Genomic DNA, 26,325 nt, shown 5'->3' on the forward strand with positions numbered 1-26,325 from the left:
AATCAGCTAAACCCTGAGCATGTGGGCAAGACTCACCAGCCAGCACTCAGGAAAGAATTCTCTGCAGTAACTCAGATCCCATCCCATCACCAACCACTGGGCATACTTATCTGCTGGTAATCAAAGATCAATTGCCAAAATTAGGCTCTCCCATCATACCATCCCTTCCATAAACTTATCAAGCTTAATCTTAAAGCCAGTATGTCTTTTGCCCCCACTACTCCCCTTCGAAGGTGTCACGGAGTCACCGGGTGATGCTCTGGAACTGCTCCCCACCAAGCCAGACTTGTTCAGGGCAAGAAGCTCACACGGCTTCACCTCCTGGGTCTCTCCTTGGAGCATTCAGCATCCTCTGCCCCTCCGTGCGCTTCCCACAGTGAGCCCGCCCCAGAGGGGTCCTGGGGAAGCCACAGGGTCCTGCACCCCCACTTTGCAGTCAGACGTGACTCTCAGCCAGCCAGTAACACAGAGGTTTATTCGATGACAGGAACAGGGTCTAAAACAGAGCTTTTAGATACAGCGAACCGGACCCCTCAGCCGGGTCCATTCTGGGGGGCAGTGAGCCAAACCCCCCACGTCTGCACTTCACTCCTCGACCCCAGCCAGCTCCAGACTAACAACCCCTCCCAGCCCCTCCTCTCTGCTCAGCTCCTTTCCCGGGCCAGGAGGTCACCTGATCCCTTTGTCTCCAACACCTTCAGCTGGCACCTTTGCAGGGGAGGGGCCCAGGCCATCAGTTGCTAGGAGACAGAGTGCCAGGCATTTAGGTGCACTGGCCCTTGCTCTGCCAGATACTTAAGAACTGCCTAGGGGACACTGAGGCACCAACACAGTATTTAGAGAAAACATTAAGAACATTCCTAGTTCATCACAGAAGGCTGTTCCAGAACTTCACTCCTCTAATGGTTAGAAACCTTCGTCTAATTTCAAGTCTAAACTTCCTAGTGTCCAGTTTATACCCATTCGTTCTTGTGTCTACATTGGTACTAAGCTTAAATAATTCCTCTCCCTCCCTAATATTAATCCCTCTGATATATTTATAAAGAGCAAGCATATCCCCCCTCAGCCTTCTTTTGGCTAGACTAAACAAGCCAAACACTTTGAGTCTCCTTTCATATGACAAGTTTTCCATTCCTCGGATCATCCTAGTAGCCCGTCTCTGAACCTGCTCCAGTTTGAATTCATCCTTCTTAAACATGGGAGACCAGAACTGCACACAGGTAGAGTCTCACCAGCGCCTTATATAACGGTACTAACACCTCCTTATCTTTGCTGGAAATACCTCGCCTAACGCATCCTAAAACCGCATTAGCTTTTTTAACGGCCATATCATAGTCATCCTGTGATCTACCAATACCCCAAGGTCCTTCTCCTCCTCTGTTGCTTCCAACTGATGCGTCCCCAATCTATATCTAAAGTTCTTATTATTAATCCCTAAGTGCATGACCTTGCACTTTTCACTATTAAATTTCATTCTATTACTATTACTCCAGTTTACAAGGTCGTCCAGATCTTCCTGTATGATATCCCGGTCCTTCTCCGTGTTAGCAATACCCCCCAGCTTCGTGCCATCCGCGAACTTTATTAGCACATTCCTGCTTTTTGTGCCAAGGTCGGTAGTAAAAAGGTTAAATAAGATTGGTCCCAGAACCGATCCTTGAGGAACTCCACTAGTAACCTCCTTCCAGCCTGACAGTTCACCCTTCAGTACGACCCGTTGGAGTCTCCCCTTTAACCAGTTCCTTATCCACCTTTCAATTCTCATATTGATCCCCATCTTTTCCAATTTGACTAATAATTCCGCATGTGGAACCATGTCAAATGCCTTACTGAAATCGAGGTAAATTAGGTCTACCGCATTTCCTTTGTCTAAATAGTCTGTCACCTTCTCAAAGAAGGAGATCAGGTTGGTTTGGCACGATCTACCTTTAGTAAAACCATGTTGTACTTTGTCCCAATTACCATTGACCTCAATGTCCTTAACTACTTTCTCCTTCAAAATTTTTTCCAAGACCTTACATACTACAGATGTCAAACTAACAGGCCTATAGTTACTCGGATCACTCTTTCTCCCTTTCTTAAAGATAGGAACTACGTTAGCAATTCTCCAGTCGTACGGTACAACCCCCGAGTTTACCGATTCATTAAAAATTCTCGCTAACGGGCTCGCAATTTCATGCGCCAGTTCCTTTAATATTCTCGGATGAAGATTGTCCGGGCCCTCCGATTTTGTCCCATTAAACTGTTCAAGTACGGCTTCTACCTCAGATGCGGTAATATCCATCTCCATATCCTCATTCCCGTTTGTCATCCTTCCATTACCCCTAAGCTCCCCATTAGCCTTATTAAAGACTGAGGCAAAGTACTTATTTAGATATTGGGCCATGCCTAGGTTATCCTTAACCTCCTTTCCATCCTCAGTGTGTAGCAGTCCCACTTCTTCTTTCTTTGTTTTCTTCTTATTTATATGGCTATAGAACCTTTTACTATTGGTTTTAATTCCCTTTGCAAGGTTCAACTCTACTTGGCTTTTAGCCTCTCTCACTTTATCCCTACATGTTCTGACCTCACTAAGATAGCTTTCCTTGCTAATCCCACCCTTCTTCCACTCCTTGTAGGCTTTCTGCTTTTTCTTAATCACCTCTCTGAGATGCTTGCTCATCCAGCTTGGTCTACAACTCCTGCCTATGTTTTTTTCCCCTTTCTTGGGATGCAGGCTTCCGATAGTTTCTGCAGCTGCCACTTAAAGTAATTCCAGGCCTCTTCCGCATTTAGATCCACAAGTTCTTCAGTCCAATCCACTTCCCCAACTACAAGCTCATCTCTGCTATGCATCCGAACCTCAAGAATTGAAATTGAGTCTGTATGTATATTGATCTTTTAACTAATTCTCTCTTTTTTCTTTTTAAATAAATTTTAGTTCAGTTAATAAGAATTGGGTATAGCATGTATTTTGGGTAAGATCTATGTTATAATCGAACCTGGGTGTGTGGCCGATCCTTTGGGATCGGAAGAACCTTTTATTTTATATGATGAGATAAGATTTTCAGGAATCATCATCATATCTGACAGGTGTATCTGGACGGAGGCCTGAGGCTGGGCACTTTAAGGGAACTGCGTCGTTCGGATTTCTAAGCAACCAGTGAGGTACTATAGAAGCTGTTTTGTGCAGGTTGGTAAATCAAAGTATTGGAATAACTACCAGCGTTTGGGATTCGTCTGCCCCATTTTGTTTGCAGTTCACCCCGATTGAGTGACCTCAGCTGGCTCCCACGGGCAGCACCGTCACATCGGGAGAAGGGCTTTTTCTGTGAGCCAGCGAGCGGGAGTTTTGCTCTGTTAGTTAAATACACACTTTGTGCATTCCAGCTCTCTGCCAGTGTCTGGCCCTGGGTTCCTGGCCACCGTACGGACTAAGACACCGCTATGCTTTTGTCCTTCAGTCATGCTGTTGTCACACAGATGGCTGGTGATAAAGTTACCCACAGGCCTGTTAAAGCTGAGCGGCTGCCATGAAGTTTTTGCCTAGACTGCTGAATTCAAGGGCATATCTGGATCTTGGGAACACTAAGACAGTCCCCAGTTCCACTTGGCAGCACTGTCTACCGGCAGCTGTTGTCTTGTCATTCTCGGGAGCCATGTGGAGACCCATCGCACAGCTCGCGTTCACACGACCGAGGCAACAGTTGCCGTTTGAGGCGGCCGGTGTCGATTTTCCCCTTCCAGCTCGAATGCCTCTGCTGTTGGTAGGATCCATTTTTGCTAGAGAAATTTACAGCTCTTGGCAGAACCGAGCCTAGCGCTTCAGGGAGGACTCGTCCAGGTGCATCGTGCGAGAGGTTTTGGACCAACTGCCGCCGGAAGCAGAATACCCCACGAAATGGCTGGCGCTCCACTGAGAGGGAGGCAGGTGGGTCATTGCCACTAAGGCAACCGCTGAGAGGAGCCAGCCTACGACCAAACCGAGCCTGGGCACGTGCAGGGATGGGGGAGAAGGCGCAAAGAGCTATCCTCTGCCATCGGGTCCCTGTGCCGAAGCCGCACATGTAGCTCGGACACTGCTCCGGGAGTAGGGAGGGTTAGGGCGCAAGTGGCGACGCTCTCCAGTCGAGTTAGTGAGTGTCCGATGAGTGGTTGCCTAAGGAGCTGTACGACGGAAGCCATTTGCAGAGCCCCATGGCTCACAGGCTCCTACCGAAGCCAGACACCAGGCTACGTGGTTTCCATTTGTTAACTGTTTACACGCACCACACAGAAACTACATTAACAGAACATTTTTAAGGCTGTAAAATCAAATGCCAGAATTAAGGTGGCCTGGGTGACCTTCATTTGGCCCCCTTGTGCCTATGTACCACGATAGGACCAGGCCACATACTATTTCCCACAGTCCCAGTCTCCTTCCCAGCCACTCCCAGTACCCCCCTGGCTCTTCAACCGATCGGTCTCGTTCTCATCCACGGACTTCCAATCCCCCTCATTTCCCATGCCCGCTTCCAATCCCAGTCTCTCCCCAGCGCAACTCTCTGGCTTCCCCTCCAGTCTTATTCTTCCTTCTACATGCTCTTTATCTGAACCTGCTCTCCCTCTCTCTTACTCCAGGTCCAGCTGTTGGCTCCTCTGCATTCAAGTCCAGCAGCTTTCTTGGCTCATTTCGGGGGGAATCGTCGAGCGCACAGGAGAAACGGGTACCACGGTCTCAGTTCTGGTGTCTGGACCCAGCCTGGTGCAGCCCAGAGCTACAATTGTATGGGAAGTCTTGCTCAGCACCAGGATGGAGCATTCTCAGTGCAAATGGAAACTTCAGCAATCATAACTCTGAAGCTCTAGTAAGTATCTGTGGTGCACCGCACTAGTTCAAAAGCTTATAATTTGGGTGGGTTTTCACAGCAAAGGCAAAAGGCCAATCCCAGACACCCAGGCCACTCCCGCCTGCCAAATTTCAAGTCCCTGCTGCAAAGAATGAGGGCTGTAGCATTGCCCAAAGGAAAGGTTGCCAGAATTGAACGTGGGCTAAACAACATATGGCTTGGGAAATGTCGGGGCAAATGGTGAAGTTGGCAGAGTTATATGCCACTGAAAATAGCATCATCTTATGGGAAGTGTCAGCACCTTTAATAAGCACTCGTGCCAGGGGTGTTCACTGCACACCAACCCCAAAGCAGTTCAGGTTGCTCGGCAGGGGCCAATTAACTTTGTAGGCTGCACCCGGGGGAGAGCCAGGGCCCGATGAAGGTTAACCGATGACGAAGCCCAGCTGGGCAGGAATGGACTGGGCTTGTATAAAGCCAGGAAGATTTGAGCAGAAGGGGGTTGCCGGGAGACATTGGTGTCTATAGACAGAGAGGTGGGCAAAAGCCCTGGGATCCTGTCTTTGATGGAAAGGGTTTACCCAGAGGAGTTTCAGGGAAGAGAGCCTGTGGAGGAAGCCCTGGGAAAGATCAGCGAGCGTTGAGACCGTGCAGACTTTGGCTACCGATTATCAGGTTCCCGGGGCGGAACCTGCTGGAGCGGGCACGGACCCGGTTTCCCCTAGCGGCCACTGGGAAGCGACTTGGGACTGCTGAAGGTGGCTTCTGGACAGTCAGTCTGGCAAGACGTCAGTACCCCGGAAGGGCTGAGTCACGAAGTCCTGGAGAGCGAGAGGGGCTGCAGTGTGAGTGAATGACGGAAGGGGGCACTAAAGGGCAGGAAAGCTGATCCCACAACTTGGCCACGAGGAGGCCCAACAGTGGTGAGTGAGACCCTGTTATAACCCTGTATGTAATAGAGGCATAGAGCATTCTTATCTCAGGAAGTTTTCAAGGGAGGCAGAGCTCCCTTTCTAGCGGGGCTGCCCCAGGATGAATTCTTGCCAAGTCCGCTAGAATCTCTCTGGGGGTTTTGTCTGAAGGCGGGCAGCCCCCGAGATAAGCCACCACCCCGCTTCCTGTCTAGTCCTCTGACATAGCATTATCATTGTATCTGCGCACCTCACAATACCTCTATGGGGCAGGACTGGGCTATTATTCCCCCCTTCACAGGCGACGTGGTGTAGAGGGTTGGAAGGGACCTCGGGAGGTCATCTAGTCCAACCCCCTGCTCGAAGTGGGACCAAGCCCCAGACAGATTTTTGCCCCAGTTCCCTAAACGGCCCCTTCAAGGATTGAGCTCACAACCCTGGGTTTAGCAGGCCAATGCTCAAACCACTGATCTCTCTCTCCCCACAAGTTATATACACAGCATGGGCCGGAACAGGCACTCGAATCCTGGCTCCCACGGCTGTGCCTTAACCACTGGACCTTGCCACCTCTTTCCAGGCTAGCTATAGGCTGCCTTCCTGAGCCACGCTGAAGGATTCACTCATTTAATGCTGCAAAATGAAGCAGTCGTCATCTGGGGTGTTGAATTCAACTGACCGGATATTAAATTCTTTGGCTTCATTATCGAAGACAATATGTTTTTAAAAGAGTTCTCCCTGCAGATTGCCACATCGGGTCCCAGCCGATAGAAAGCGATGAATTCGTCCAGATCGTCACAGTCGAAGTTACACACCTGCCGAGACCCGAGATGTATTTTTTTCCCCCCCTGGAATTTAATTATAATGTTTCCTGCTCGTAGTATAATTGGATGGCACTTCTCGGCGGCTTTAAACTCGTGCAGGTCAAAACCTAACAGAGCGGCCGGATGTCGGTTAATAGATTCCAAAGCCGCAGCTTTGTCCGATTCCCTGACGAGGGCTCACTTTGGGACCGGCGGCGGTAAAAAAGACACACAACCCCCAGTGGAGATTTTCAAAGCCGGCTAGAGATTTATCTGGACAGTTGGGTGGATATTCAAAGTTAGACTGGTAAATAATAAAACAAAGCCTTAGACGGGATATAAAAAGCCCTCCTTCTGCGTTGAACCAGCCCCTAACTCTTAAGGTTTGGGAGGGGGGAGCGGTTATCCCACATCTTCTTACTAGATAGATCACGGGGCCAATCCCAGCGTTTCTTATGTCGAACGTAGGAACACGAGAGCAACATTCAGATGAATAAATTAAGTAAGTCCTGCAATAAGCTGAATTGTTTAGGTGAGCACTTTGTTTCCTGGTTCCACGATGGAAGAAAAGTTCTTTCTATAAATAGTTAAATATGCCTTTGGCCAGAGAGAGAGAGAGAGCCAGACCGGTACTATAGCCCAGGGGATAGGACTCTCACCTGGCACGTGGGCAGCCCAAGCTGAGTTCTCTCTATCGGTAGCTATTTAATTTAATTTAGACAAGGTAGAATGTCTTCAACAGGGAGGTAATCTTGGAATTCCCAAGCCCCGTGGTTGGGGTTGTCATAAACAGATAGTTAAGGGTTAAGACGTTCAGTGAACCTGGCTGACATCTGACGAGAGGACCAAGCGGGAGATGAGATACTTTCAAATCTCGGTGGAGGGAAGTCTTTGTTCATGCCGTTTGTTGTTGTTCTCTCCCGGGGCTAAGAGGGGCCAGAAGTGCAACCTGGTTTCTCCAATCTTTCCGAAACAGTCTCTCATGTTCAAAAGAGTAAGTACTAGCTAGAAAAGGCAGATTAGTTTTATGTTTGTTTTCTTAGCTCGCAAATGTGTATTTTGCTGGAAGGATATTTTACCTCTGTTTGCTGTAACTTGTATCTTAGGCTGGGGTGAGGGAGTCCCTCTAAGCTCTATAAGCTGAAGACCCTGTAAACATTTTCCATCTTGATTTTACAGAGATAATCCTTACTTTTGTCTTTCTTTAATTAAAAGCTTTCTTTTTGAAGAACCCGATTGTTTTTTTTCCTTGTGTAAGACCCAAGGGGATTGGGTCTGAACTCACCGGGGAGCGGTGGGGGGAAAGGTTAATTCCTCTCTGTTTTAAGATTCAAGGAGTTTGGATCACAGTAGTCTCTCAGGGTAACCCAGGGAGGAGAAAGTCTAGGGAATGGTTTATTTCTCTTTGTTTTAAGACTCAAGGGATTTGGGTCTCGGGTTCCCCAGGGAAGGTTTTGGGGGACAGGGAGTGTACCGGACACTGGAATTTCTGGTCGGTGGCAGTGCTATCGGATCTAAACTAGGAATTAAGCTTAGAAGGGTACATGCAGGTCCCCACTTTTTGGACGCTAAAGTTCAAAGCGGGAATAGTACCTCAACAGAGGTGCTGTCTTTAGAGACCATAAATGGGAGTTCAAATCCCTCCTCGAAATCTGGCAGAGAGGGGCCGGGGACCTGGGTCTCCCACAGCTTGGGTTAGCGCTCCCATCACTTGGCTAAAGGGGGCTTCCGGCTCCTTATTCTTTTGGAGAAAGGCCCCTAACCACAGGAGAAAGTCCATGGCTGAAAAACCCAAGCGGAGCTAGGCAAGGGATATGGCCTAAGCCTCTTTGAGGCTACCGGCAGCTCCTCACTCAATGTGCTGGCTTTTGTGGCTCTCGTTCTTAGGTCTCCCCAGGCATCATACAGGGAGCCCGGGTGCCTGACTTGTGGCCGAGGATTTGGCCGGGCACCTCACGCTAACTGGGTGCCATTTTGAGCCTAAGTCATCTTGCGGATCTCTCTCTCTCTATGCATTAGTTTCCACAAAATCATAGGGTTAGAAGGACTGGCCAGGTCTAACCCCCCATCAAGCTGCAGGATTTGTCGTCTAAATATCAAAGGCAGACGGCCATCCGGCCTCCTTTGGAAAGCTTCCAGTGAAGGCGCTTCCGTGACCTTCCTAGGCAGTCTGATCCAGCGGCAGACCGTTCTCGCAGTTAGGAAGTTTTTCCAGAGACTTAATCTAAATCTGCTCTGCCGTAGTTTGAACCCATTGCTGTTTGTCCTGCTCTCTGTGGCGAGAGAACCCAATTTTTCTCCATCTTTTGATGGCAGCCTTTCAAGTATCTGAGGACCACGATCTAAGCTCCACTTTTCCAAATTAACCATACCCAGTTTCTTCAGCCTTTGCTCATACGGCTTGAATTCCATCCCTTTGTTCATCTTTGGTGCTCATCTCTGGATCCTCTCCAGTTTCTCTACATCTTTTTTATACATCAGTGACCAAAATCGGACACGGTACTTCAGCTGAGGCCTAACCAGCGCCGAGTAGAGCATTCGTTAGTATAACCTCCCGTGACTCGCACGCTATGCCTCTGTTAACGCAATCTAAAATTGGATTTGCTTTTTTTGCAACAGCATCGCATCGCTGACTCACATTGAGGTTGCAATCCACCACAACTCCCAGGACCTTCTCAGTCAGTTATCCCCCATGCTGTATTTCTGCATTTGTTTTTTCTTCCCTAAGCGTAGAAATTCAGCAAAGACAAATGTAAGGTGCATTTTGTTTTCCTCTAGCCCAGTTCTCCCTTTGAATTTTAGCTCTATCTTCCAAGTATTGGCAAGCCCCTCCACCCAGCTTCGCGTCATCCGCAAACGTGATTAGCATCAGCAGCTTTCCCGGTCAGAGAAGGGACAATCTTTAACCTCGCAGAACGGCCAGTATCCCAGGCGTGCCAAACGTCGACGAGGCCCCGCTGGGTCCGAGGCATCAAGCGAACGGGACCGGCTCTCACACCGTAAAGCAAAGCCGGTGAGGCCGAGTCACTTTGTCAGAGAAAGGACACGTTCTCAGTGCCAGAGGCGGGAACAGGACTAAGGTCTCTTGCCTCTATGCACAAGATTATGCCGCTCCCTGTATTAGAGCTGGAAGAGAGCTACCGGGTAACCCATTCTGTCCCTCTAACCCAATGCATGATGACCGACTACAGTACACATCCCAGTGCTTCGTGCAGTCTGGATTTAAAATGTCAACGAGGCCGTACCTCTTCCCTTTCGAGACAATTCCACGGCCCAATACATTTCACCAGCTGGAAACATTTCCTGATATTTCAGCGTTAATTTGCCCTTTCTGATTTCATCCCTTTGCCCCTAGTTGTACCCCTATCAAATCCCTCTGGTCTCGGTGGTCCGCCAGCCTCCCCGCTGTGACGTCCCAACGTACGTCGCCTCTTTCGTTCTCTCCTCTTAAGTCCATGCTCCGTGCCCTGTGGCCCTTCTCTAAACACCGTCTGAGCATTCCCACTTCTCAATGTTGTCTGGTTGTGGACATCACGTTCCCCATGAGCTCTCCCAGAACAACGTACGGGGCAACCGTCATCTCCCAACGGTCTGACCCAAAGCCTCTGACATTCTGCCCAGAATCGCACTGACCCTTTCTCCTACTGTCTCTCACCGCAAACTCCTTTCTGCTGTCACCCTAAGGTCTTGCTTGTTCTCCCCGCTTCCAAAATCTCACCCTCTCACAGAGTCCCTAGAGCTCAAATTATCTCTTCCCAGCCCCAAGATGAGTCTCATGGTATTTTCCACTCACACGCCTAACCTCTGCGTCCCTTTTGAGTTATTGCTCTGCCTTCCCTGATGTTCACACCTCACAAGCTAATACCAGCTGTGAATTTCTTCAACGTGCCGAGTACTGTCCGTAGAGCGCATTAACGCAAATGTTTAAACAAACCCACTCTCACCGCATCATCAACAACAGAGCACCCCACCGGATGTAGTGCCGTTCATCATTAGCCTTCTTACTGGCCTTCGATCCACATGCCAGCCAGGGCGTGCCTCCAGACCTGTCTGAATTACTTCTACGAGACTTCACGAGATGCTGCATCAAATCCAAAGGCATTACAGAGAGCGTAGCCCCTCCATCTGCTGTTGTAATTCTGTCAGCAAAGCAATCACGTTTGCCCGGTACGAGCCGCGCCTTATAGCTCCACGCTAAGGAGTTTGACCTCTCTAAGCGTTTTCTCTTGCTACGGATTCTCTCACGGGCTAGCAGTTGCCAGGATTACGCTTTTTCCTTTGCCTGAAAGTTGGTATCATTCGTAATTCTCCAGCCGTCCGCGACCTCCACATTTCGTCCTCGGTGTTTCCACAAACCATTACTCGAGCGTCTATAAGTTCATTACCATCTTTCTTAGGCTATACATCGTGCCGTCTGTCCGTCCGAGTCGCATCCGTGCATCTTGTCTAAGCTGTGCCTCCCCTGCATTGTTTTATTATCCATTTTCCACTATCACCTACGACGGGCCAGGCCCCTGGAGGCAGAGACCCCCCCCCTTTAAAGAAGGCAGGCACGATAGGAAGGGTGACGGAGAAGGACATACGTGCCAGAAAAACACCGTTAGTATCAGTTACACATGCTCCAGCGGTACAGGCGTGGGACCGGTACAATTTGTGTAAACATGTAACACTGTCTCTCGCTATCCCTATTGACATACACACACGCACTAAGAGGCTGCATTACTTCTCACTTACCCCACTTTCTTTCTTCCATCGTTCTCGTCAAAGACGGATTTATTTAATTTTAAGTCTGGAGTTCAGGACCTTAGTGATATTTAGAGACATAACTGATTTCATCCATTGCCTCATTTACCAAAGGGCCTCCTCTCTACTATGCCTTTTGCCTCGATAGACGTATGTAAAAGGTGTTTTAGTGCCCTTGCCCCGTTTGACTCGCTCCTGCCGGTTTGGATGGGAGCACGGTCTCGATTTTCCCCGCACGGCCTTATGGACCGGATTTTCAAAGGAGCTCAGCACGGCGCGCAGATGCTGACTCAGCCCTTCTGAAAATTCAGTGTCTTAATAGGAACCGAGCTCTACTGAAGATCGGCATCCAGTTGCGGGTGCCAAACACCTGAAAAATCAGACCCCCGCATGAGTCCTTTCTCCACAGTGGGGAGGTTTTTACCCTTAGATCGTGAGCCAGGGATTCCCTCCTAAAACCCATCTCGGCAACTTTGTCTAAGCATCTAAACGGAATGGAAGCTTATGGCAATCTTTGTGGGTGAGAAATCAGAGTAGGTGGCTCCTGTCCTACAGTGTCTCAGGATTTTCCCTAGAGGTCTCCATATGCACACAGCTCTCTATTTCACAGCCATTCCTTTCTCCACTCTGCCACCCACAAGCACCTCACTAGGTGTGAGCACAGCGGTCGGTTTCCCTCTTATTTCCCATCTCACTGCAGCTTAGCAAGGATGAATCTTATGTTATTCCCCTGACAAATGTGGAGTCTCTTGCTTGGAACCTCTTAAGCAGCTGGAGACCGGCCATGAAATAGCCTGAGCACTGAGGCTCTAACTCTGTGGCATTAGGAGGGGAGCAAAGAAAGGAGGATAAGGAAACATTTGCTAACAGCGAGAGGCTGGGGAATAGTCTCCCTGAGGGACAAAGCATCAGAAAATGGCCTGCCATAACCAATGCTGGACAAACAGGGAGGAATATACAGCAAAGGCGAGACTGTATTTTGTCCTGTCTAGAGGTGAAGGGTGTGGCCTTAACTCTGTATTTGCTCCCTCTGTCTGAGTCTTGGGGCTGCAGCACGGTCTAGTGGGCTAGCAACCGGAGAGGGACTTGGGAAACCTCGATTCAACTCCCGGCTCTCTCAGCGAGCCGGAGTAAATCACCTCTTCTTTTTCCTCATCTAGTTAGCCCGAGCTCTTTGGCGCAGGAATGGTCCATTGCGGCATACAGCGCCTAAGGCAACGTGACCCTGAGCTCAGCCGAGGCCTCCGTAACGCTACTAGCAATAATAGCTACTCAAACAGTTAGCTCAGGGCAGCTGTGGGAGGGTCAGCAATCTCGTTACGCTTTACACAGTCTTTGCCAATGCCGATTTAACAGGCGGGATGTACCCAGCTAGCGTTTCAGGGCCCACAATGGATTTGAAACTCTGGTAGTCAGTCAATCTCCTAGCACTGTTGTAGCATTTTCCATACAGAGGCCTTAAAATGTTTTATAAAGGAGAGTCCACATCACAGAGAGTTTTAGATTACGGCCTGAAGGAAGCGTTAAATCCTCTAGCATGGCCTCCCGTGGAGCATAGGCCATGACGCTTCACCCAGTTCCTCCTGTCTTAAGCCCGATAACTGGTCTTTGACTAAAGCATCACCCAGAAAGACCTCCAGTGTCGATCGGTTTCAAGAGCTGGAGAAACGGCCACTTGTGTTCCTTGTTTGTTCCAAATGGTTAATCATCTCAAGTAAAAGCTCGCGCTGCCTTATTTAAATTTTGTCTGGCTTTAACTTCCAGCCAGTTTTGCCACTCTCCACTAGATTAAAGAACAAACACTTTAGTACCTGGTATGTTCTCTAAGGAAGGTGCAGAAACCCTGTAATAAGAACAGCCATATCGGATCAGATCAACGGTCCGTCACCCCAGTATCCCGTCTGTCTTCCGACAGTGGCTGGTGCCAGATGTTTCAGAGGGAATGAACAGAACAGAGCATTATTGTGATCCAGCTCTGGCAGTCAGTCAGAAGTTTAGAGATACCCAGAACATGGTCACATCCCTGACAGTCTTGGCTAACAGCCATTGACGCATCTATCCTCCCTGAAGGTATCTAATTTTTTTTTTTTTTTAATCCAGGTATACTTTTGGCCTCCAACAACATTCCCTGGCAGTGAGTTCGAATGGTTGACTTTGCTGTGTGAAGACATACATAACCAAGGTGCCTCTGTCTTGTTGATAATTGCGCTCCCTCCCATAAGGCATTTTTTTCCAAGTCTTAATTTATGTGGTTCTATTCTGCACCTTCTCCAATTTTTCAACATGTTTGTTATTTAAAAACAGGGGACATCAGTCCCGGTCACAGTAGTCCAGCATGGGTCTCATTACTGCCGTATAGAGAAGTAAAAACCCTGCCTTGTGTATATGTCCGTGGCTCGCATTAGCCCTTCTTGTCCCGGGAGCTCACATTCACTCGTGTGACCCTAAAACCTTTCTTTCGAATCATTTTTTTTCAGGATATCATCATCATCTCCCATTCCTTCTTCCTAGCTGGGTGACCTTTTATTGGGCCGTATGAATCCTAGGGAGACCAGATATCCTGATTTTAGGGTCTCTCTTTTCTTTTATTACCCCCTCAGCCCCTGTCCTGATTTTTCACATTTGCTGTGCGGTCACTCTAATGAAAACACATTTTGTAGGAACGGGTCTAGCTTACAAAGCAATCTGTGACCGTCCCCCTCATTCTTTACCACTCTGCAATTCTCTGTATAATCCATAATCTTATAAGCGGTGATCTTATATTTATCTTCAGAGAGCGGATAAGACTGTTGCAAAGCATCAGGGACCAGTACTAATCTTTGTGGAATTCCACTAGAAACACCCTTTGTGTTTTCCCAATAGCAGCTACTTTAACATTTTTCAGTTATCTAGTTCCTGGATCCATTTAAAGGGGGCTTTATTGATCATTAGTTCCACTTCACAGAGGTAACAGTCATTCAGCAGGGGGTGTGCCTTTCCCCATGTCACATGAACAGAGTCCAGCACAGAAACTTGGCCTCCCCGTCCCATGGTTGTGCGTTCAGAGGAAGCTGTTTCTTGTAGAATCATCCTCTTAAGTAAGCAAAATAAGTCAGTCCTTGGGGCAGTGCAGCTGCATCTTTTGCTGTTTGTTTGCATAGCTTGTGGCATTGCCAGGGGCCTGCTAGAAATACTGAATAATGTAACTGCAGACCAGAGGGGAGAGTCCTGCAATTGCATGTCACCTTGTGATGTATGTACCCCCTTCTTTAAGATCTGGGTCAGCTGTTCCACACTCAGCTTGTATTTTCTATATTTGCTCTTAGCTCTTTGCCGCCTGTGCTTGCACCTTGCAGGATTAAGGCCTCCATAAGGTGTCCAGTGTCTAGTGTCATCATTGCTGGGACAAGAGCCCACCAAACTGCACTGACTGTCTGCATTTAGGGAAGGATGCCACCTTGGCAGTCAATGACAACATGATGATACGACCAAGTGACCAAGGCGCTCCTGGATACAGACAACAGCGCAGGCATGAAGGAGCTCAGTCTACCCCTGGAGGGCAAGGGATAGGTTAAGGCATCCACAAGGCTCCCCTGCAGTCTTCCATTGGCAATGGGATTGACCCATCCTGCGGGAGATATCTTGGAGTAGGCCCGAGAATGCCCAGTGGCTCTTGTGATTGCCTCTCACCCAACTTTGTCACAAGGCAGGTGGGTTCCCCACTCGTGCACCTGAAGGAAATGTAGCACAGACTCAAGCTAGGGTAACATCACCCACAGTCCCCATGGAGCATGAGGGAGGGACGTATCCCTCCCTAGATTACTTCCTCAACCAAATGGAGTGGAGCTGCCTGCAGCCCCAAACCCTATCCTCTCCCATTTCTGCACAAGCAGGGGAAGATCTGTAGATGGAGGTTGCCCCTCCACATGCTGGCCCTTGGCTCCCACTTAGAAAGACCTTGCAATAGCAATAATTCACCTGTATCAGGTGCCGAGTGCTGTGCGGTCACCTTGGCTTATGCACTCTGGATTTGAGGGGCTGCAACTAGCAGACCTAACGAGTCCCCGGGGCACAGACCATGCTAGTGCAAGGTTTATGCCATACTTTCCTGATCGCTACACTCCAGCCACAAACCATGTGGCACAGGAAAGGGAGAGTCGTGTCTCTGGAACCAACCCTACGCTGGGCCTGTGCTGAGACTGGCAAGTCGGGTGCAGACCCAGTTCTGGCCTCAGCTAGCCATTCCCATCAGCTCATGGCACAAGGCTCCCCGACAGCCTTCTGTCAGTAAGGACGTTCCATCACAAATGACCCCGGCTAGTTTGGAACCGGCGACTTAGGGTACGTCTATACGGCTAAATCCTCCCGTGGCAGGGAGACTCCGAGCCCACGTCTACCGGTTCAGGGTCGTGCTACGCTGCTCAGAATAGCCGTTCCTGCTTGGGTTTCAGAGCCCAAGTTCCACTCCAACACCCTCGCTGGATTTTTGTGGCAAAGCAGAGCCCACCCCCGGTCTCAGCCACTGAGTCAGCTGGACAAAGATGCAGCCCATATTAACCCCCACTGGTAATAGGCCAGGGTCTCCCGAAGGTCTCGGTTGACCCAGAGGGCCCAAACTCACATGTCCCCAGAAAGACAGCACCTCCGGCTGCCCAGGGCTCTCTAGCGTCACGGTGGGGCATTGGCGCGCCACCACCTGACTCGTCCATGCTGCTTCGTGCAGTTCTCCTGACTCTCTAAGACATGAGAGCCTGAGGCTCCCGCAGGTCATGACATGGCCCAGTGGCATGCTGCGAAGGCACGACACTACCAAAATGAACCATCTCTACCTGCAAACGACTGCATGCAAATATGCTTCTTGTGCACGTATAAATCTCCAAGGCTTCTTTGCCGCCTAGCACAGTTGTTCCCCACTAATTAGTTGATTATTATATATTGTGCAGCCTACTGTGCCTCCATTTGCAGTTTGCAGCAATTTCCTTATGGAGGTGGCAAACTTTCCTTGCAATTAGCCCGGTGGGCTGCTGAGCTATGCTAATGAACCTCCCCCAGCTCTTCCTCTTCATTAGCAAAGTTGCACGCAAGGAGTTTTTATGGCAGTGAAACTTACGAGTCGGCATGACGGCTGTGAGATTTTGGCAGAGCGGCCGCTGCCTTCGGCGGGCGTTAGTGCACCAACCTGCACGTGCCTGCCCTCCTTATTGTCAAAGGTGACACAGACTGACACGTGAAAGGGAATAAATCCTTACCAGGAGCTGCTTGATGGTCGGGTGTTCTTCCGTCTCCCTGCCCGAGGCGGGCTCCTTATGTACAATCTCGACGCGGATATCGTTCTTGGCCGAAACCACGCCTTTCAGATCTGAGCAAAGAGAGGGCAAAGGTGTGACTCGCATGCTGTCGTGACAGCTGAGCAAACCCCCTCCCGACATATGTCATAACTGAGAACAACTGTCACCGTTAATAGATCCGATAAAGAAATCAACCGCCTCAGTGACAGGTTCTCTGTTTGCCATTTGCAACTGGCAAACTGCAATGTGTTTTGCCAACACTAATTGAGCTGTGTGACATTTAACAAGGCACTTAAATAATATGCAGACCTTGGTTAGTACACCACTGAAATGCTGCCACCTCCAAGGTGGAGCATAGCGGTTATTTAACAGCACACTGCACAGCTTCTCAATGAAAGCAAGTGAGGAACTTTGGTGTGTCCAGTTGACTATAAGCCTTTAGATCAAGTGCTGGAGGCCTGTAGCCTAGAATTAGAAGTGCAGTCTCTGTTCCTGAGCGAGGGGGAGGGATCACGGTATCAGCTTTGAAATAATGGACGGTTCATAATGGTGATTCTAAAAGGGTAGAGCATTGGAGAGCTAGGCAGTCTGGGTGTGCATCCATGTTGACCTGAAGGATCAAAATGGGACCTCTACAATACCAGCAAGGCACAGAATGCAAATGGGTCACCGAAGCTTTCCAGTGTGTGAGGCTGCAGGAATGCGGGCACAGTGATAAAGTAATCTCTAGGGGTTACAAAAGGACAAGCCTCGGTTTTTACTTTCTCTGGTAGCATATTGTCACCCAAACCTCTGGCACCTATAACACTGGACTGGGAGTAGAACCGGGCAGGAGTTTTTCAATGGACAATACTGATGTGTCAAAATCGCTATGTGTTGCTGTGAAGGAATTTCTGGTCAAAGCCAGTGAAAGCGAAGCAGCAAGAGACTGCAGAATGGACAATATCCAAATTGTTACACACCTCCGCTGCCCTCATCCATCCACCCCCCCACCTGCTTTCAGAAGCTCTAATTATATTCTGATGCAGAACAAAAGCAAATGCCAAAACCCCAGTGTTTTGCAAAACAGGATTCTTGTTTCCTAGCCGGTCCTAACAGAGTTAAAATAGACATTTTCAGGCTACTTCTGGCACATCCTCCTTTCGCTTGGGTTGGGAACCCCGTGAGAAAAGCCTTGCCAAAGTTCTTCACGTCCCGGGTGATACGAGAGCACGGAGAGGCCTTGGCCACATGGGACTAAGGAATGAACAAAGAGTTAACCGTTGTTTTGGGAACCCCAACTGAGGCATGTGCAATTGCCCTGCAGCCCTCACATGCATTAGGAAGGGAAATGGGACTTACGGGCAGGGTTGTTTCGGGAACAACTTCCTCCTTTTGGTTTCCCAAAGGATGGCGGTAGCCCTTTGAAGAAGCTGTTTTGAAAAAGAAAACCAAAGCCCCAACCGGCAGGCCTTTGAGAGAAAAGAGCCGAGCCTGAGACGGCAAGCGGCGATGGACGTGAATCTAAATAGCCAGCGCCAAACAGCCCTACGTTTGATGTTTGCCTCCAGACCGAGAGCTGGGTCTGCAGAGCAGGACTGGCTCTTGTCTCTCCAATGGGTTGAACCAAATCCCTAGGTTCTACCACCACCTTACCTTTGCCCCCTTCAGAGCTGCCCCCAAATTTGCTCAGGCCTCCTCTAACAATAAACGTTGAGAACCAACTAGATTTTGAAGGTGTTCCAAAGACATCTGTTTAGTTAAAGGTCTTAGGCCACTGCTCTCAAACTGTTGGCCGGTGGGCTGCGAAGCACTTGCCAGGGGCTGAATCCCGTTTGAAAGCTACAAATACATCCCCCCTCTGCTTTCCCATGAGAACAGCTACTGTAACTGGCCACAGGCAAGGTGTGCAGCTGGGAGGAAAGGTGTGCGTGCATGATCAGGAAGGGGTGGGGAAGTGACTAGGGCACACTTGTTCTCCCTTGGAGTGGACGAGATGATAAAGTCTCAGAGTCTCAGACTACATCTCTTGGTTCCTCACTGATCCCCTCACGACCTAAAAGAGACAAGTGCTAGATGGCCTGATGCTGTGCAGCACTGAGCACCTTCAGGGACTCACAGGATTGGGCCCCATACAGGGAGAAAAGCCTGTGGGAAAACTGCAGCTAATTCTCATAATTAGAGCTGGGTGAAATTTTTTGGTGAAATTCGCCCCCCCCCCCCCAGGTGACAAATGCAGATTTGGGCCAACTGAAACATTTCGCAAATTCATGTTGATTTTGCCTGTTTGTTTTAGTGCTGTGTGGGGTTTGGTTTTTTGTTTTTTTTAACTGGGGAAAAAAAAAAACACACACCTCCCCCCCGCCCCCAAAATGCTTCCTTTAGACATTTTTGAAATGGAAGTTCAGTTTTTTGATTTGCACTGATTTTTTTTTGAATTTTACTTCAGTCTGATCACCACCTCCCGTTCAAGTGACACCTCCAAAAGAAAAACCAATGTTTCATTTCCACTCAAACCGAATAGACCTGAAAAAAAATTGAATTTTCATCTTTTTTTTTTTGGCTTAGCCACTGAACTAAAAGAAATAAAAAGTTATTTGCATTGCTCTAATTATAAACCTTAGTGCTTTTCATCCATAGATGTCAAAGCACTTTACACAGGTGGCTGAATAGATCCTTTAGCTAGACAGAGAAACAAAGGCATAAATACATGAAGCGATTTGCCCAAGGTCGTACGACAGGTCAATCTCAGAGCCAGGACAAGCTTTATCCATGAGCCTATGCTGCCTCCAAACAAGCCACAACAGGTCAGATGAAACCAGCAGGGAATTTTGCCAAAGTTGTGGGACACTGTGCGGTGTAACTGATTTTTTCTTCTTATGCTAACAAGCTGGGATTCTTACTTCAGGGGCCCTATGCAGCTGAGCAGCTTTGTTTAAATCCACACGCCACAGTGATGTTGCTAAGTTGGCTTATTGGAATGTCACAGGGGCCAGCCTTACTCAAGTCCAGAGAGATCACATCCACTTCTTCCCTCCCATCCCCTAGACTGATGACTCTGTCAAAGGAGGAAATTAGGTGAGACAAAATAACCAACCTGCATTTGTTAAGAACAAATCATGCCACACCAACCTATTATCCTCTGGGTTTGAACAAACTGACTTCGAGATCTGGAACAAACTGACACGTTCATAGTGCTCCTGGTCTGCTTTTCCCCCCTTTTTGATGACAGGGGTTACACGCTTGCTTTTCTCCAGTCCACTGGGCCCTCACCCAACTTCCCTGAGCTCCTAAAGATAAGCACTAATGGTTCTGAGATTGCTTCAATTAGTTCCTTAAATTCCTGAGACACAGAGACCCATTCGTGGGTCACTACTCTGTGTCAGCAACTCTTGTCAGGTGCCGTAAGTATGTCAGGCCTAACACAATGCTCTGATCAAGGTGGGCTGTAACTTTTTTACTGCCCCAAGCACATACATAAACAAAAAAATAAAGCGCCATGCCGCTGTAACACTCCCGCTCCCCACACACACAAGTGGCACGCCGCCTAAGCCCTCCCCCTCCAAGCACCGCCCCACCCCAAGCACGTGCTTGGCCAGTTGGTGCCTGCAGCCGGCCCTGGCTCTGATCATTAATGTTCTTTCAGCAAGTATGTACATGGTGTGTATGAAGAATTATGGATATAAACTGGAATTATGACTGTGTGTAAAGCAGGCGTGCCGGGGGGGGGAGGGGGGATTTGGTAAGAAGGTCTGCCTAGACAAAGGAATGCATTTGCTTCTCTAACCAGCCTGATTGCCAGGCAGAAACAATGAAGGTCCATTTATATACTGGGTAAACAAAGCTAACAAGCAGAGGAGACAGCTTCCAGCAGAGAAGAGAAACTATATCTTTCTGGGCTATAAAGCCCAGGGGTCTGAACCTCAAGCGATAAACAAAGGAATCAACCGATGATTGTTACACAATATTACTGTCTTAGAAAAGTGTCTAGCGTAAGGTATTTCATCAAATCCTAATACGCACTAGTGATTAATACCATCAGAAACTGTACGTATTAATGCTATAAAAGGAAGTACGGCTACTTGATTAGGCTTCGGAGGTTTTTTTTTGTAATTTCTAATCAATTTATCAATCTGTTCTTATCACAACTAGGACAATGGAAGAATTCTTCCATCAACCTAGCTACTGCCTCTGGGAGAGATGGGTTACTCACAGCCATGTAGTTAGTGTCTACACTGGAGTGCTACGGAGGTGCAGATACAGCTGGGCAATTGTAGCAGTTTAAGGGCAGACATCGCTTGAGAGCAGCTAGACGTATTCAAGCAAACTAAGGAAATATGGTCTACAGAATACTACTATAAATTAGGTGCACAATTGCTTGAAAGACTGAACTCAAAACAGCAGACTGACGGTTTGCCGTCAGACTAAGGGGGCTTATCGAGTAGCGTTTCACAAAGGTCCGTCTTGGGGCTGGTACTATTCAATTTTTCATTAAGGACTTGGATGATGGAGTGGAGAATAAGCTTAAAATTTGTAGGAGGGCAGCTTGGAGGGGTTGGAAGCACTTTGAAGGGCAGGATTAGATTCTGAATGCTTTGGATCAATTGAATAATCAGTCTGAAATCAATTAGATGACATTCAGTAAAGAAAGACAAGTGCAAAGTACTGAACTTAGGAAGGAAAAAAAAAACAATGAGGAATAAGTGGCAAGGCAGCAGCACCGCTGAAGAGGACTTGGGGGTTATAGTGCATCACAAATAGATTCAGACCCATAGCGTAACACTGTGGTAAAGAAGGCTAATTGCATTCTGGTGTGCATTAACAGGAGCGACATATATAAAACTCAGGGGTAATTGTCCTGCTGTACTTGGTACTAGTGGGGCCTCAGCTGGAGTACCTTGTCCAGTTTGGGGCACCACCCTTTAAGGAAGAGGTACACAAATTAGAGCGAGTCCAGAGGAGAATGATCAAACGTTCAGAAAAATGACCGATTGGGAAAGCTTGAAAGAACTGAGCGTGTTTGGTCTAGAGAAGAGAAGACCGAGGAGGGACCTGGGAACAGTCTCCAAACACATCATTAAGGTTTGTTACAGAGAGGATGGGGATCCATTTTTCTCCCTGTCCACAGAAGGCAGGAGAAGAAGTAACCGACTCCATTTGCAACAAAGGAGATGAAGGGTAGATATTAGGACAACATGTTCTAACTGCAAGAGCAGTTAGTTAAGCTCTGGAACACATTACCCAGGGAAGTTAGGTTGTGGAATCCCCATCATTTGAGGTTTGTAAAGATCAGGCTGGACACCTGTCAGGGCCACTCTACAGGTACTTGGTCCTGCCTTAGTAGATGAGGCTGGTCTAGATGACCTCTCCCTGCCACTTCCAGCCCAACATTTCTAGGATTAATCCTGGAGAAATGAATTTTCTGAAACGGGGCAGGTCCCATCACTGCACAGGCCAGTACCTCCGTGTTTCTTCACTGCTCAGTTAATTTACGCAACGGCTCAATGTGCTACATTGACAGGTATGGGGTCCGAAATCATCTGCGGACTACACAACAGAAGCAGCACAGGGCAGCCATCCTCTGCTCGGCACTAGAGGGCACTTGCACCTGCTTGGCCTATGCCCCTTTGGCTGTCCTTCCAACACTGCCAAAGGGAAGCTCATTATGGGCACTGACGTGTCCATCAGCAGCTGAGACTCACTCGATCCAGGGCACTCAACCGTTCTCAGAATTTTTGGGCCACTACTGAACTGGACTGGATTTGAACCTATTATAGCTGAAAGGCTCCTCAGCTGCTTATCTCCTTCTCTGAGTCACTCCATCATAGACTTTAGGGTCAGAAGGGACCAATATGATCACCTAGTCTGACCTCCTGCACAAAGCCGGCCACAGAACCCTACCCATCCACTTCAATAACTCGGACATAGGTTAGGGGTTTGTTATAGAAGTCTTCAAATTGTGGTTTGAAGACCTCAAGCTGCAGAGACTCCACCAGCAAGTGACCCATGCCCCACGCTGCAGAGGAAGGCAAAAAAACCTCCAGGGCATCTGCCAATCTGCCCCGGAGGAAAATTCCTTCCTGACCCCAAATGTGGCAATCAGCTAAACCACAAGCATGTGGGCAAGACTCACCAGCCAGCACTCAGGAAAGAATTCTCTGCAGTAACTCAGATCCCATCCCATCCAACATCCCATCACAGACCACTGGGCATACTTATCTGCCGATAATCAAAGATCAATTGCCAAAATTAAGCTATCCCATCATACCATCCCTTCCATGAACTTATCAAGCTTAGTCTTAAAGCCAGATATGGCTTTTGCCCCCACTACTCCCCTCACTCTCATTCTATACTTTCCTTTAACCCTCTCCTGATAACATCTTCCTCGAAATCCAAACCTCACCCTCTACCCCCACCCTACTCAGGCTGGCACACAGGTCAACCCCTGAAAGCAGCAGCATGGAACATTCCAAGCCTTGAGATGCTAGCAGAATGATTTCGCTCTGTTTTTTTCTGTTGCGGTTTCTTGTAGCTTCCTTTCTGCTGTCCTAGAGTAAGACTAATGTTCCTCGGGTTCAGGCCACTGCATTTCATCACAAGGAAAAGCCAATTATTACCTTGTAGAGCCATTTCTCAGGGGGTTACCCTTACATAACTTGTCTTGTCATAAAAGAAAGACCAACAGAGGTGTATTAAAACTAGTTTAAAAGACCCCCCCCGCCCCCGAGTAACTCTCCACTTCCTATCTCTGTAATTTGTTTGTGAGGCGCTTTGCTGCTTCTGTGTAAAGCAGTAACGGGAATTGCCTGCCCTAATCCCTGCTGTACAGGCCATAGCTGTGTCAGGCTTTTCCTGCTCTCGAGAAGAAATGGGGTCTGACTAGCAGATTTCAAGAGCATCTCAGCTCTGCGATGGAGAAACTCTGACTTTATGACTGGGTCACCTAGTGCCTTCTGTGAGGTGCAGCGCAGGATTGTTTGCTGCAGCACACACTACTATTGTTTTGAATAATTCAACTAACGATCCCTCCATTAGCCTCCGGGAGAGACTCATCTACCATTTTCATCCCGGTCTACGCTAAAGAGCGAGGTTGGTGCAGCTATGTCACTTGGGTCTGAAAAAAACAAACGGGAGAATTCTGCCATCAACCTAGCTACCAACTTGTTGGGTGTTGAGGTATCTATGCCAATAGGAAATCCCCGCCCATCACTGTAGTGAGGGTCTACACCCCAGGTGGGCAAACTATGGCCCGCAGGACCAGCCTGCCCGGCCCTTGAGCTCCCAGCCAGGGAGGGTAGCTCTCAGCCCCTCCCCTGCCATCCTCCCTGCCCTGCAGCCTCAGCCTCAGCTCACCGTGTCACCAGCATTCTGGGCGGCGGAGCTGTGAGCTCCTGTCGGGCAGCGGCGTGGCTGGCTCTGGCAGGGCGGTGCGGCTGCCAATCCTGCTGCTCTGAGTGGCATGGTAAGGGGGCAGGGAGCGAGAGAGTTGGATAAGGGGTAGGGGGTCCCAGGTGGCAGTCAGGGGACAGTTGGATGGGGCGGAGGTTCTGGAGGTGCGGGGCTGTCAGGGGACAGGGAACAAGGCATGGGAGTCATGGAGGGTGTGGATAGGGGTCAGGGCAGTCGGGACAAGGAGCAGAGGGGGTTGGATGGCTCTGGGAGGGGGAAGTTGGGGGCAGGAAGTGGGAGGGGAAGATAGGGAGTAGAGGCCAGGCTGTTTGGGCGCGGGGGCATAACCTGCCCTACCCGGCCCTCCATACAGTTTCAGAATCCCGACTTGGCCCTCAGGCCAAAAAGTTTGCCCACCCCGGTCTACCCTGAAGTGCTACAGAGGTGCCACTGTATCATTATTTCAGCTGTAGACAAGCTCTTATTGTTAGGGAATTACTGCTGCTATTCAGCCTAACTGTCTGTCTAGCTCATGATATCTTGGCTAAGTAAGGCTCCATTTGTGTCACAGAAGCTACAGATTCAGTCCTTCAGAGGCAAATGCCCTCAACTGGGCATCTGCAAAGTGCATGCAACATCCGCTCTCTAAAAATGACACCCTAAGAAGAGGGAAATTCCATATTTAGTGTCTTTCAGTGACACCGGTTTCACTGTATCCAGTTTACACGATGAATTGTTGCTAGTCCGATAAACTACCCCAGGATCTGAGAGTCAAGCTGGTTTTTTTGTTTCATCGCCAGTACGAAAAGATCTACATACCAACTCCTTCCTTCAGTGAGGCCCACGAAACACTAGAGCCTTCAAATTATGTCACCTGCGGGACCCCTATTGCCTGCAGGTGTAACTGATTGGAACTCGGTGAACCATTCTGTTGCTAATGCACAAAAAGAAAGACTCCTAGTGACCTGTCCCAGAGCTGAGCTTGCTCTGCTGGGCTAATGGCAGCCCAACAGAATACAATGTACCTGTGTCATTAAGGGAAGCAGCTCTGATGCTGAATACGAGCCGAGCAGCTCTGTCGAGTAGGAAGGTGCCATTTTTGCACACTAGAACCAATACCCCTCCCCCAGAGATGCTCTAGGCTGGGGCTCCAAGCCCAGCTTTGGGGGATATACACTGGGCCACCTGTGCCAGGGCTTAGCAGCCACTATCAGGGATAGGTTATCCACCGCCCTGCACCCAGGCTCCCGTCGTGACACACTGGGCCAGATTTTCTGAAGATGTGCACCCAAGTTGTCTTTTTAAAATCTGCCCATTTATAATGGGATATAGGGATCTTGTGAACAATCTGGTCCCGTACGCTCAGCTGTTTCACAGCCAATTCTGGCTCTAAACCACCCCCCGGTGCCATTTTGTCCATGAGGCAAGCCAGCCTAGTCAACTGTCAGCCACATCGCTGCTACCCCAAGCGTGGCCGCAAAGCACAAAGGTTACCCGCAGCCCTTCCTCTGGCATTCTGAGCGAGCAGCGCGTTTCATTAGCACAACTGTCTCCCACACACATTGTTTATCAAGTGCCAGCCCAACAGCGTCCCTGTGACAGCATCTGCTGCCTGAGCAGGCTTTGACCCCACAAAGCTGTTGAAACAAACTGGCGAGAGCTCCCTTCTGTCTGAGTGGGGAACGGAACCATTGGAGCAGGTTCCCAGAAGGAAGACAGGCTGCGTGACAGATGGCTGCACGGGAACAAATGCCCTGCACCGAGCTTGGGCATTTGATCCGTTTTCCTCATTTATTTATTGATTTTGGACCACGATCTGAACCTCTTTTGGCTTCGGCCCGTTAAAACTGAAGTTAGTGAAAGGAAATCTCAATTGTGGCTAGGATCAATTACATCTCTGATGTGGCCTCTACCGGGGGACTCTTGCCTAGCTTTGTAGGGGGACAGGCTCTGTGATCTAACTGGCATGCACCAATCCAAACGCCGAGGAGCACCTTAATCCAGTTAAGAGTATGGGAGGCCCAGGTTGGGTGCCAATCCTGCCTAGACGTTCACCTGGAGTTGAGCCAAGTATCTAATGACGCATGGCCCTGATCATTGTATTACCCGCACGCCTCTAACATCCATGGCTTTATCGGCCACCTGCCTGTGAGATGGAGAAGCATCATCATCCTCATTTTACAGATGGGGAAATTGAGGGAAGGTCAGGTGAAGTGACTTGCCCCAGGTCACACAGAGTTCAGTGGCGGAACCACGAGCTGAGCCCAGTTCTCCCGAGTGCCGTGCTTTAAGTGCAACTGCCTGTTCTTCTTGGTTTCATGCGGGCAATGATTTTGATGGCAGGAATCAGGCCCTGCCTACAGACCCTACAGCTACCGGCCTCAGTACTTGGTCTGCTGGGCTAACAACAAGATCTGCTCTGCTGCGC

General features: G+C 49.0%; 1 protein-coding gene across 2 annotated transcripts in view; it reads right to left on the reverse strand.

The window, feature by feature from the left end:
• The window catches only part of KIRREL3 (kirre like nephrin family adhesion molecule 3), a 723,719-nt gene that overhangs the window by 11,885 nt on the left and 685,509 nt on the right, over positions 1 to 26,325 (reverse strand). For both annotated transcript variants that reach the window (XM_030538379.1, XM_030538380.1), the window contains one exon: positions 16,491 to 16,600. In XM_030538379.1, the coding sequence (XP_030394239.1) occupies positions 16,491 to 16,600 (110 nt within the window). The remainder of the gene's footprint in view (positions 1 to 16,490; positions 16,601 to 26,325) is intronic.

This window comes from Gopherus evgoodei, chromosome 19, assembly GCF_007399415.2.
Source record: "Gopherus evgoodei ecotype Sinaloan lineage chromosome 19, rGopEvg1_v1.p, whole genome shotgun sequence".
Lineage (NCBI taxonomy): Eukaryota > Metazoa > Chordata > Testudines > Testudinidae > Gopherus > Gopherus evgoodei.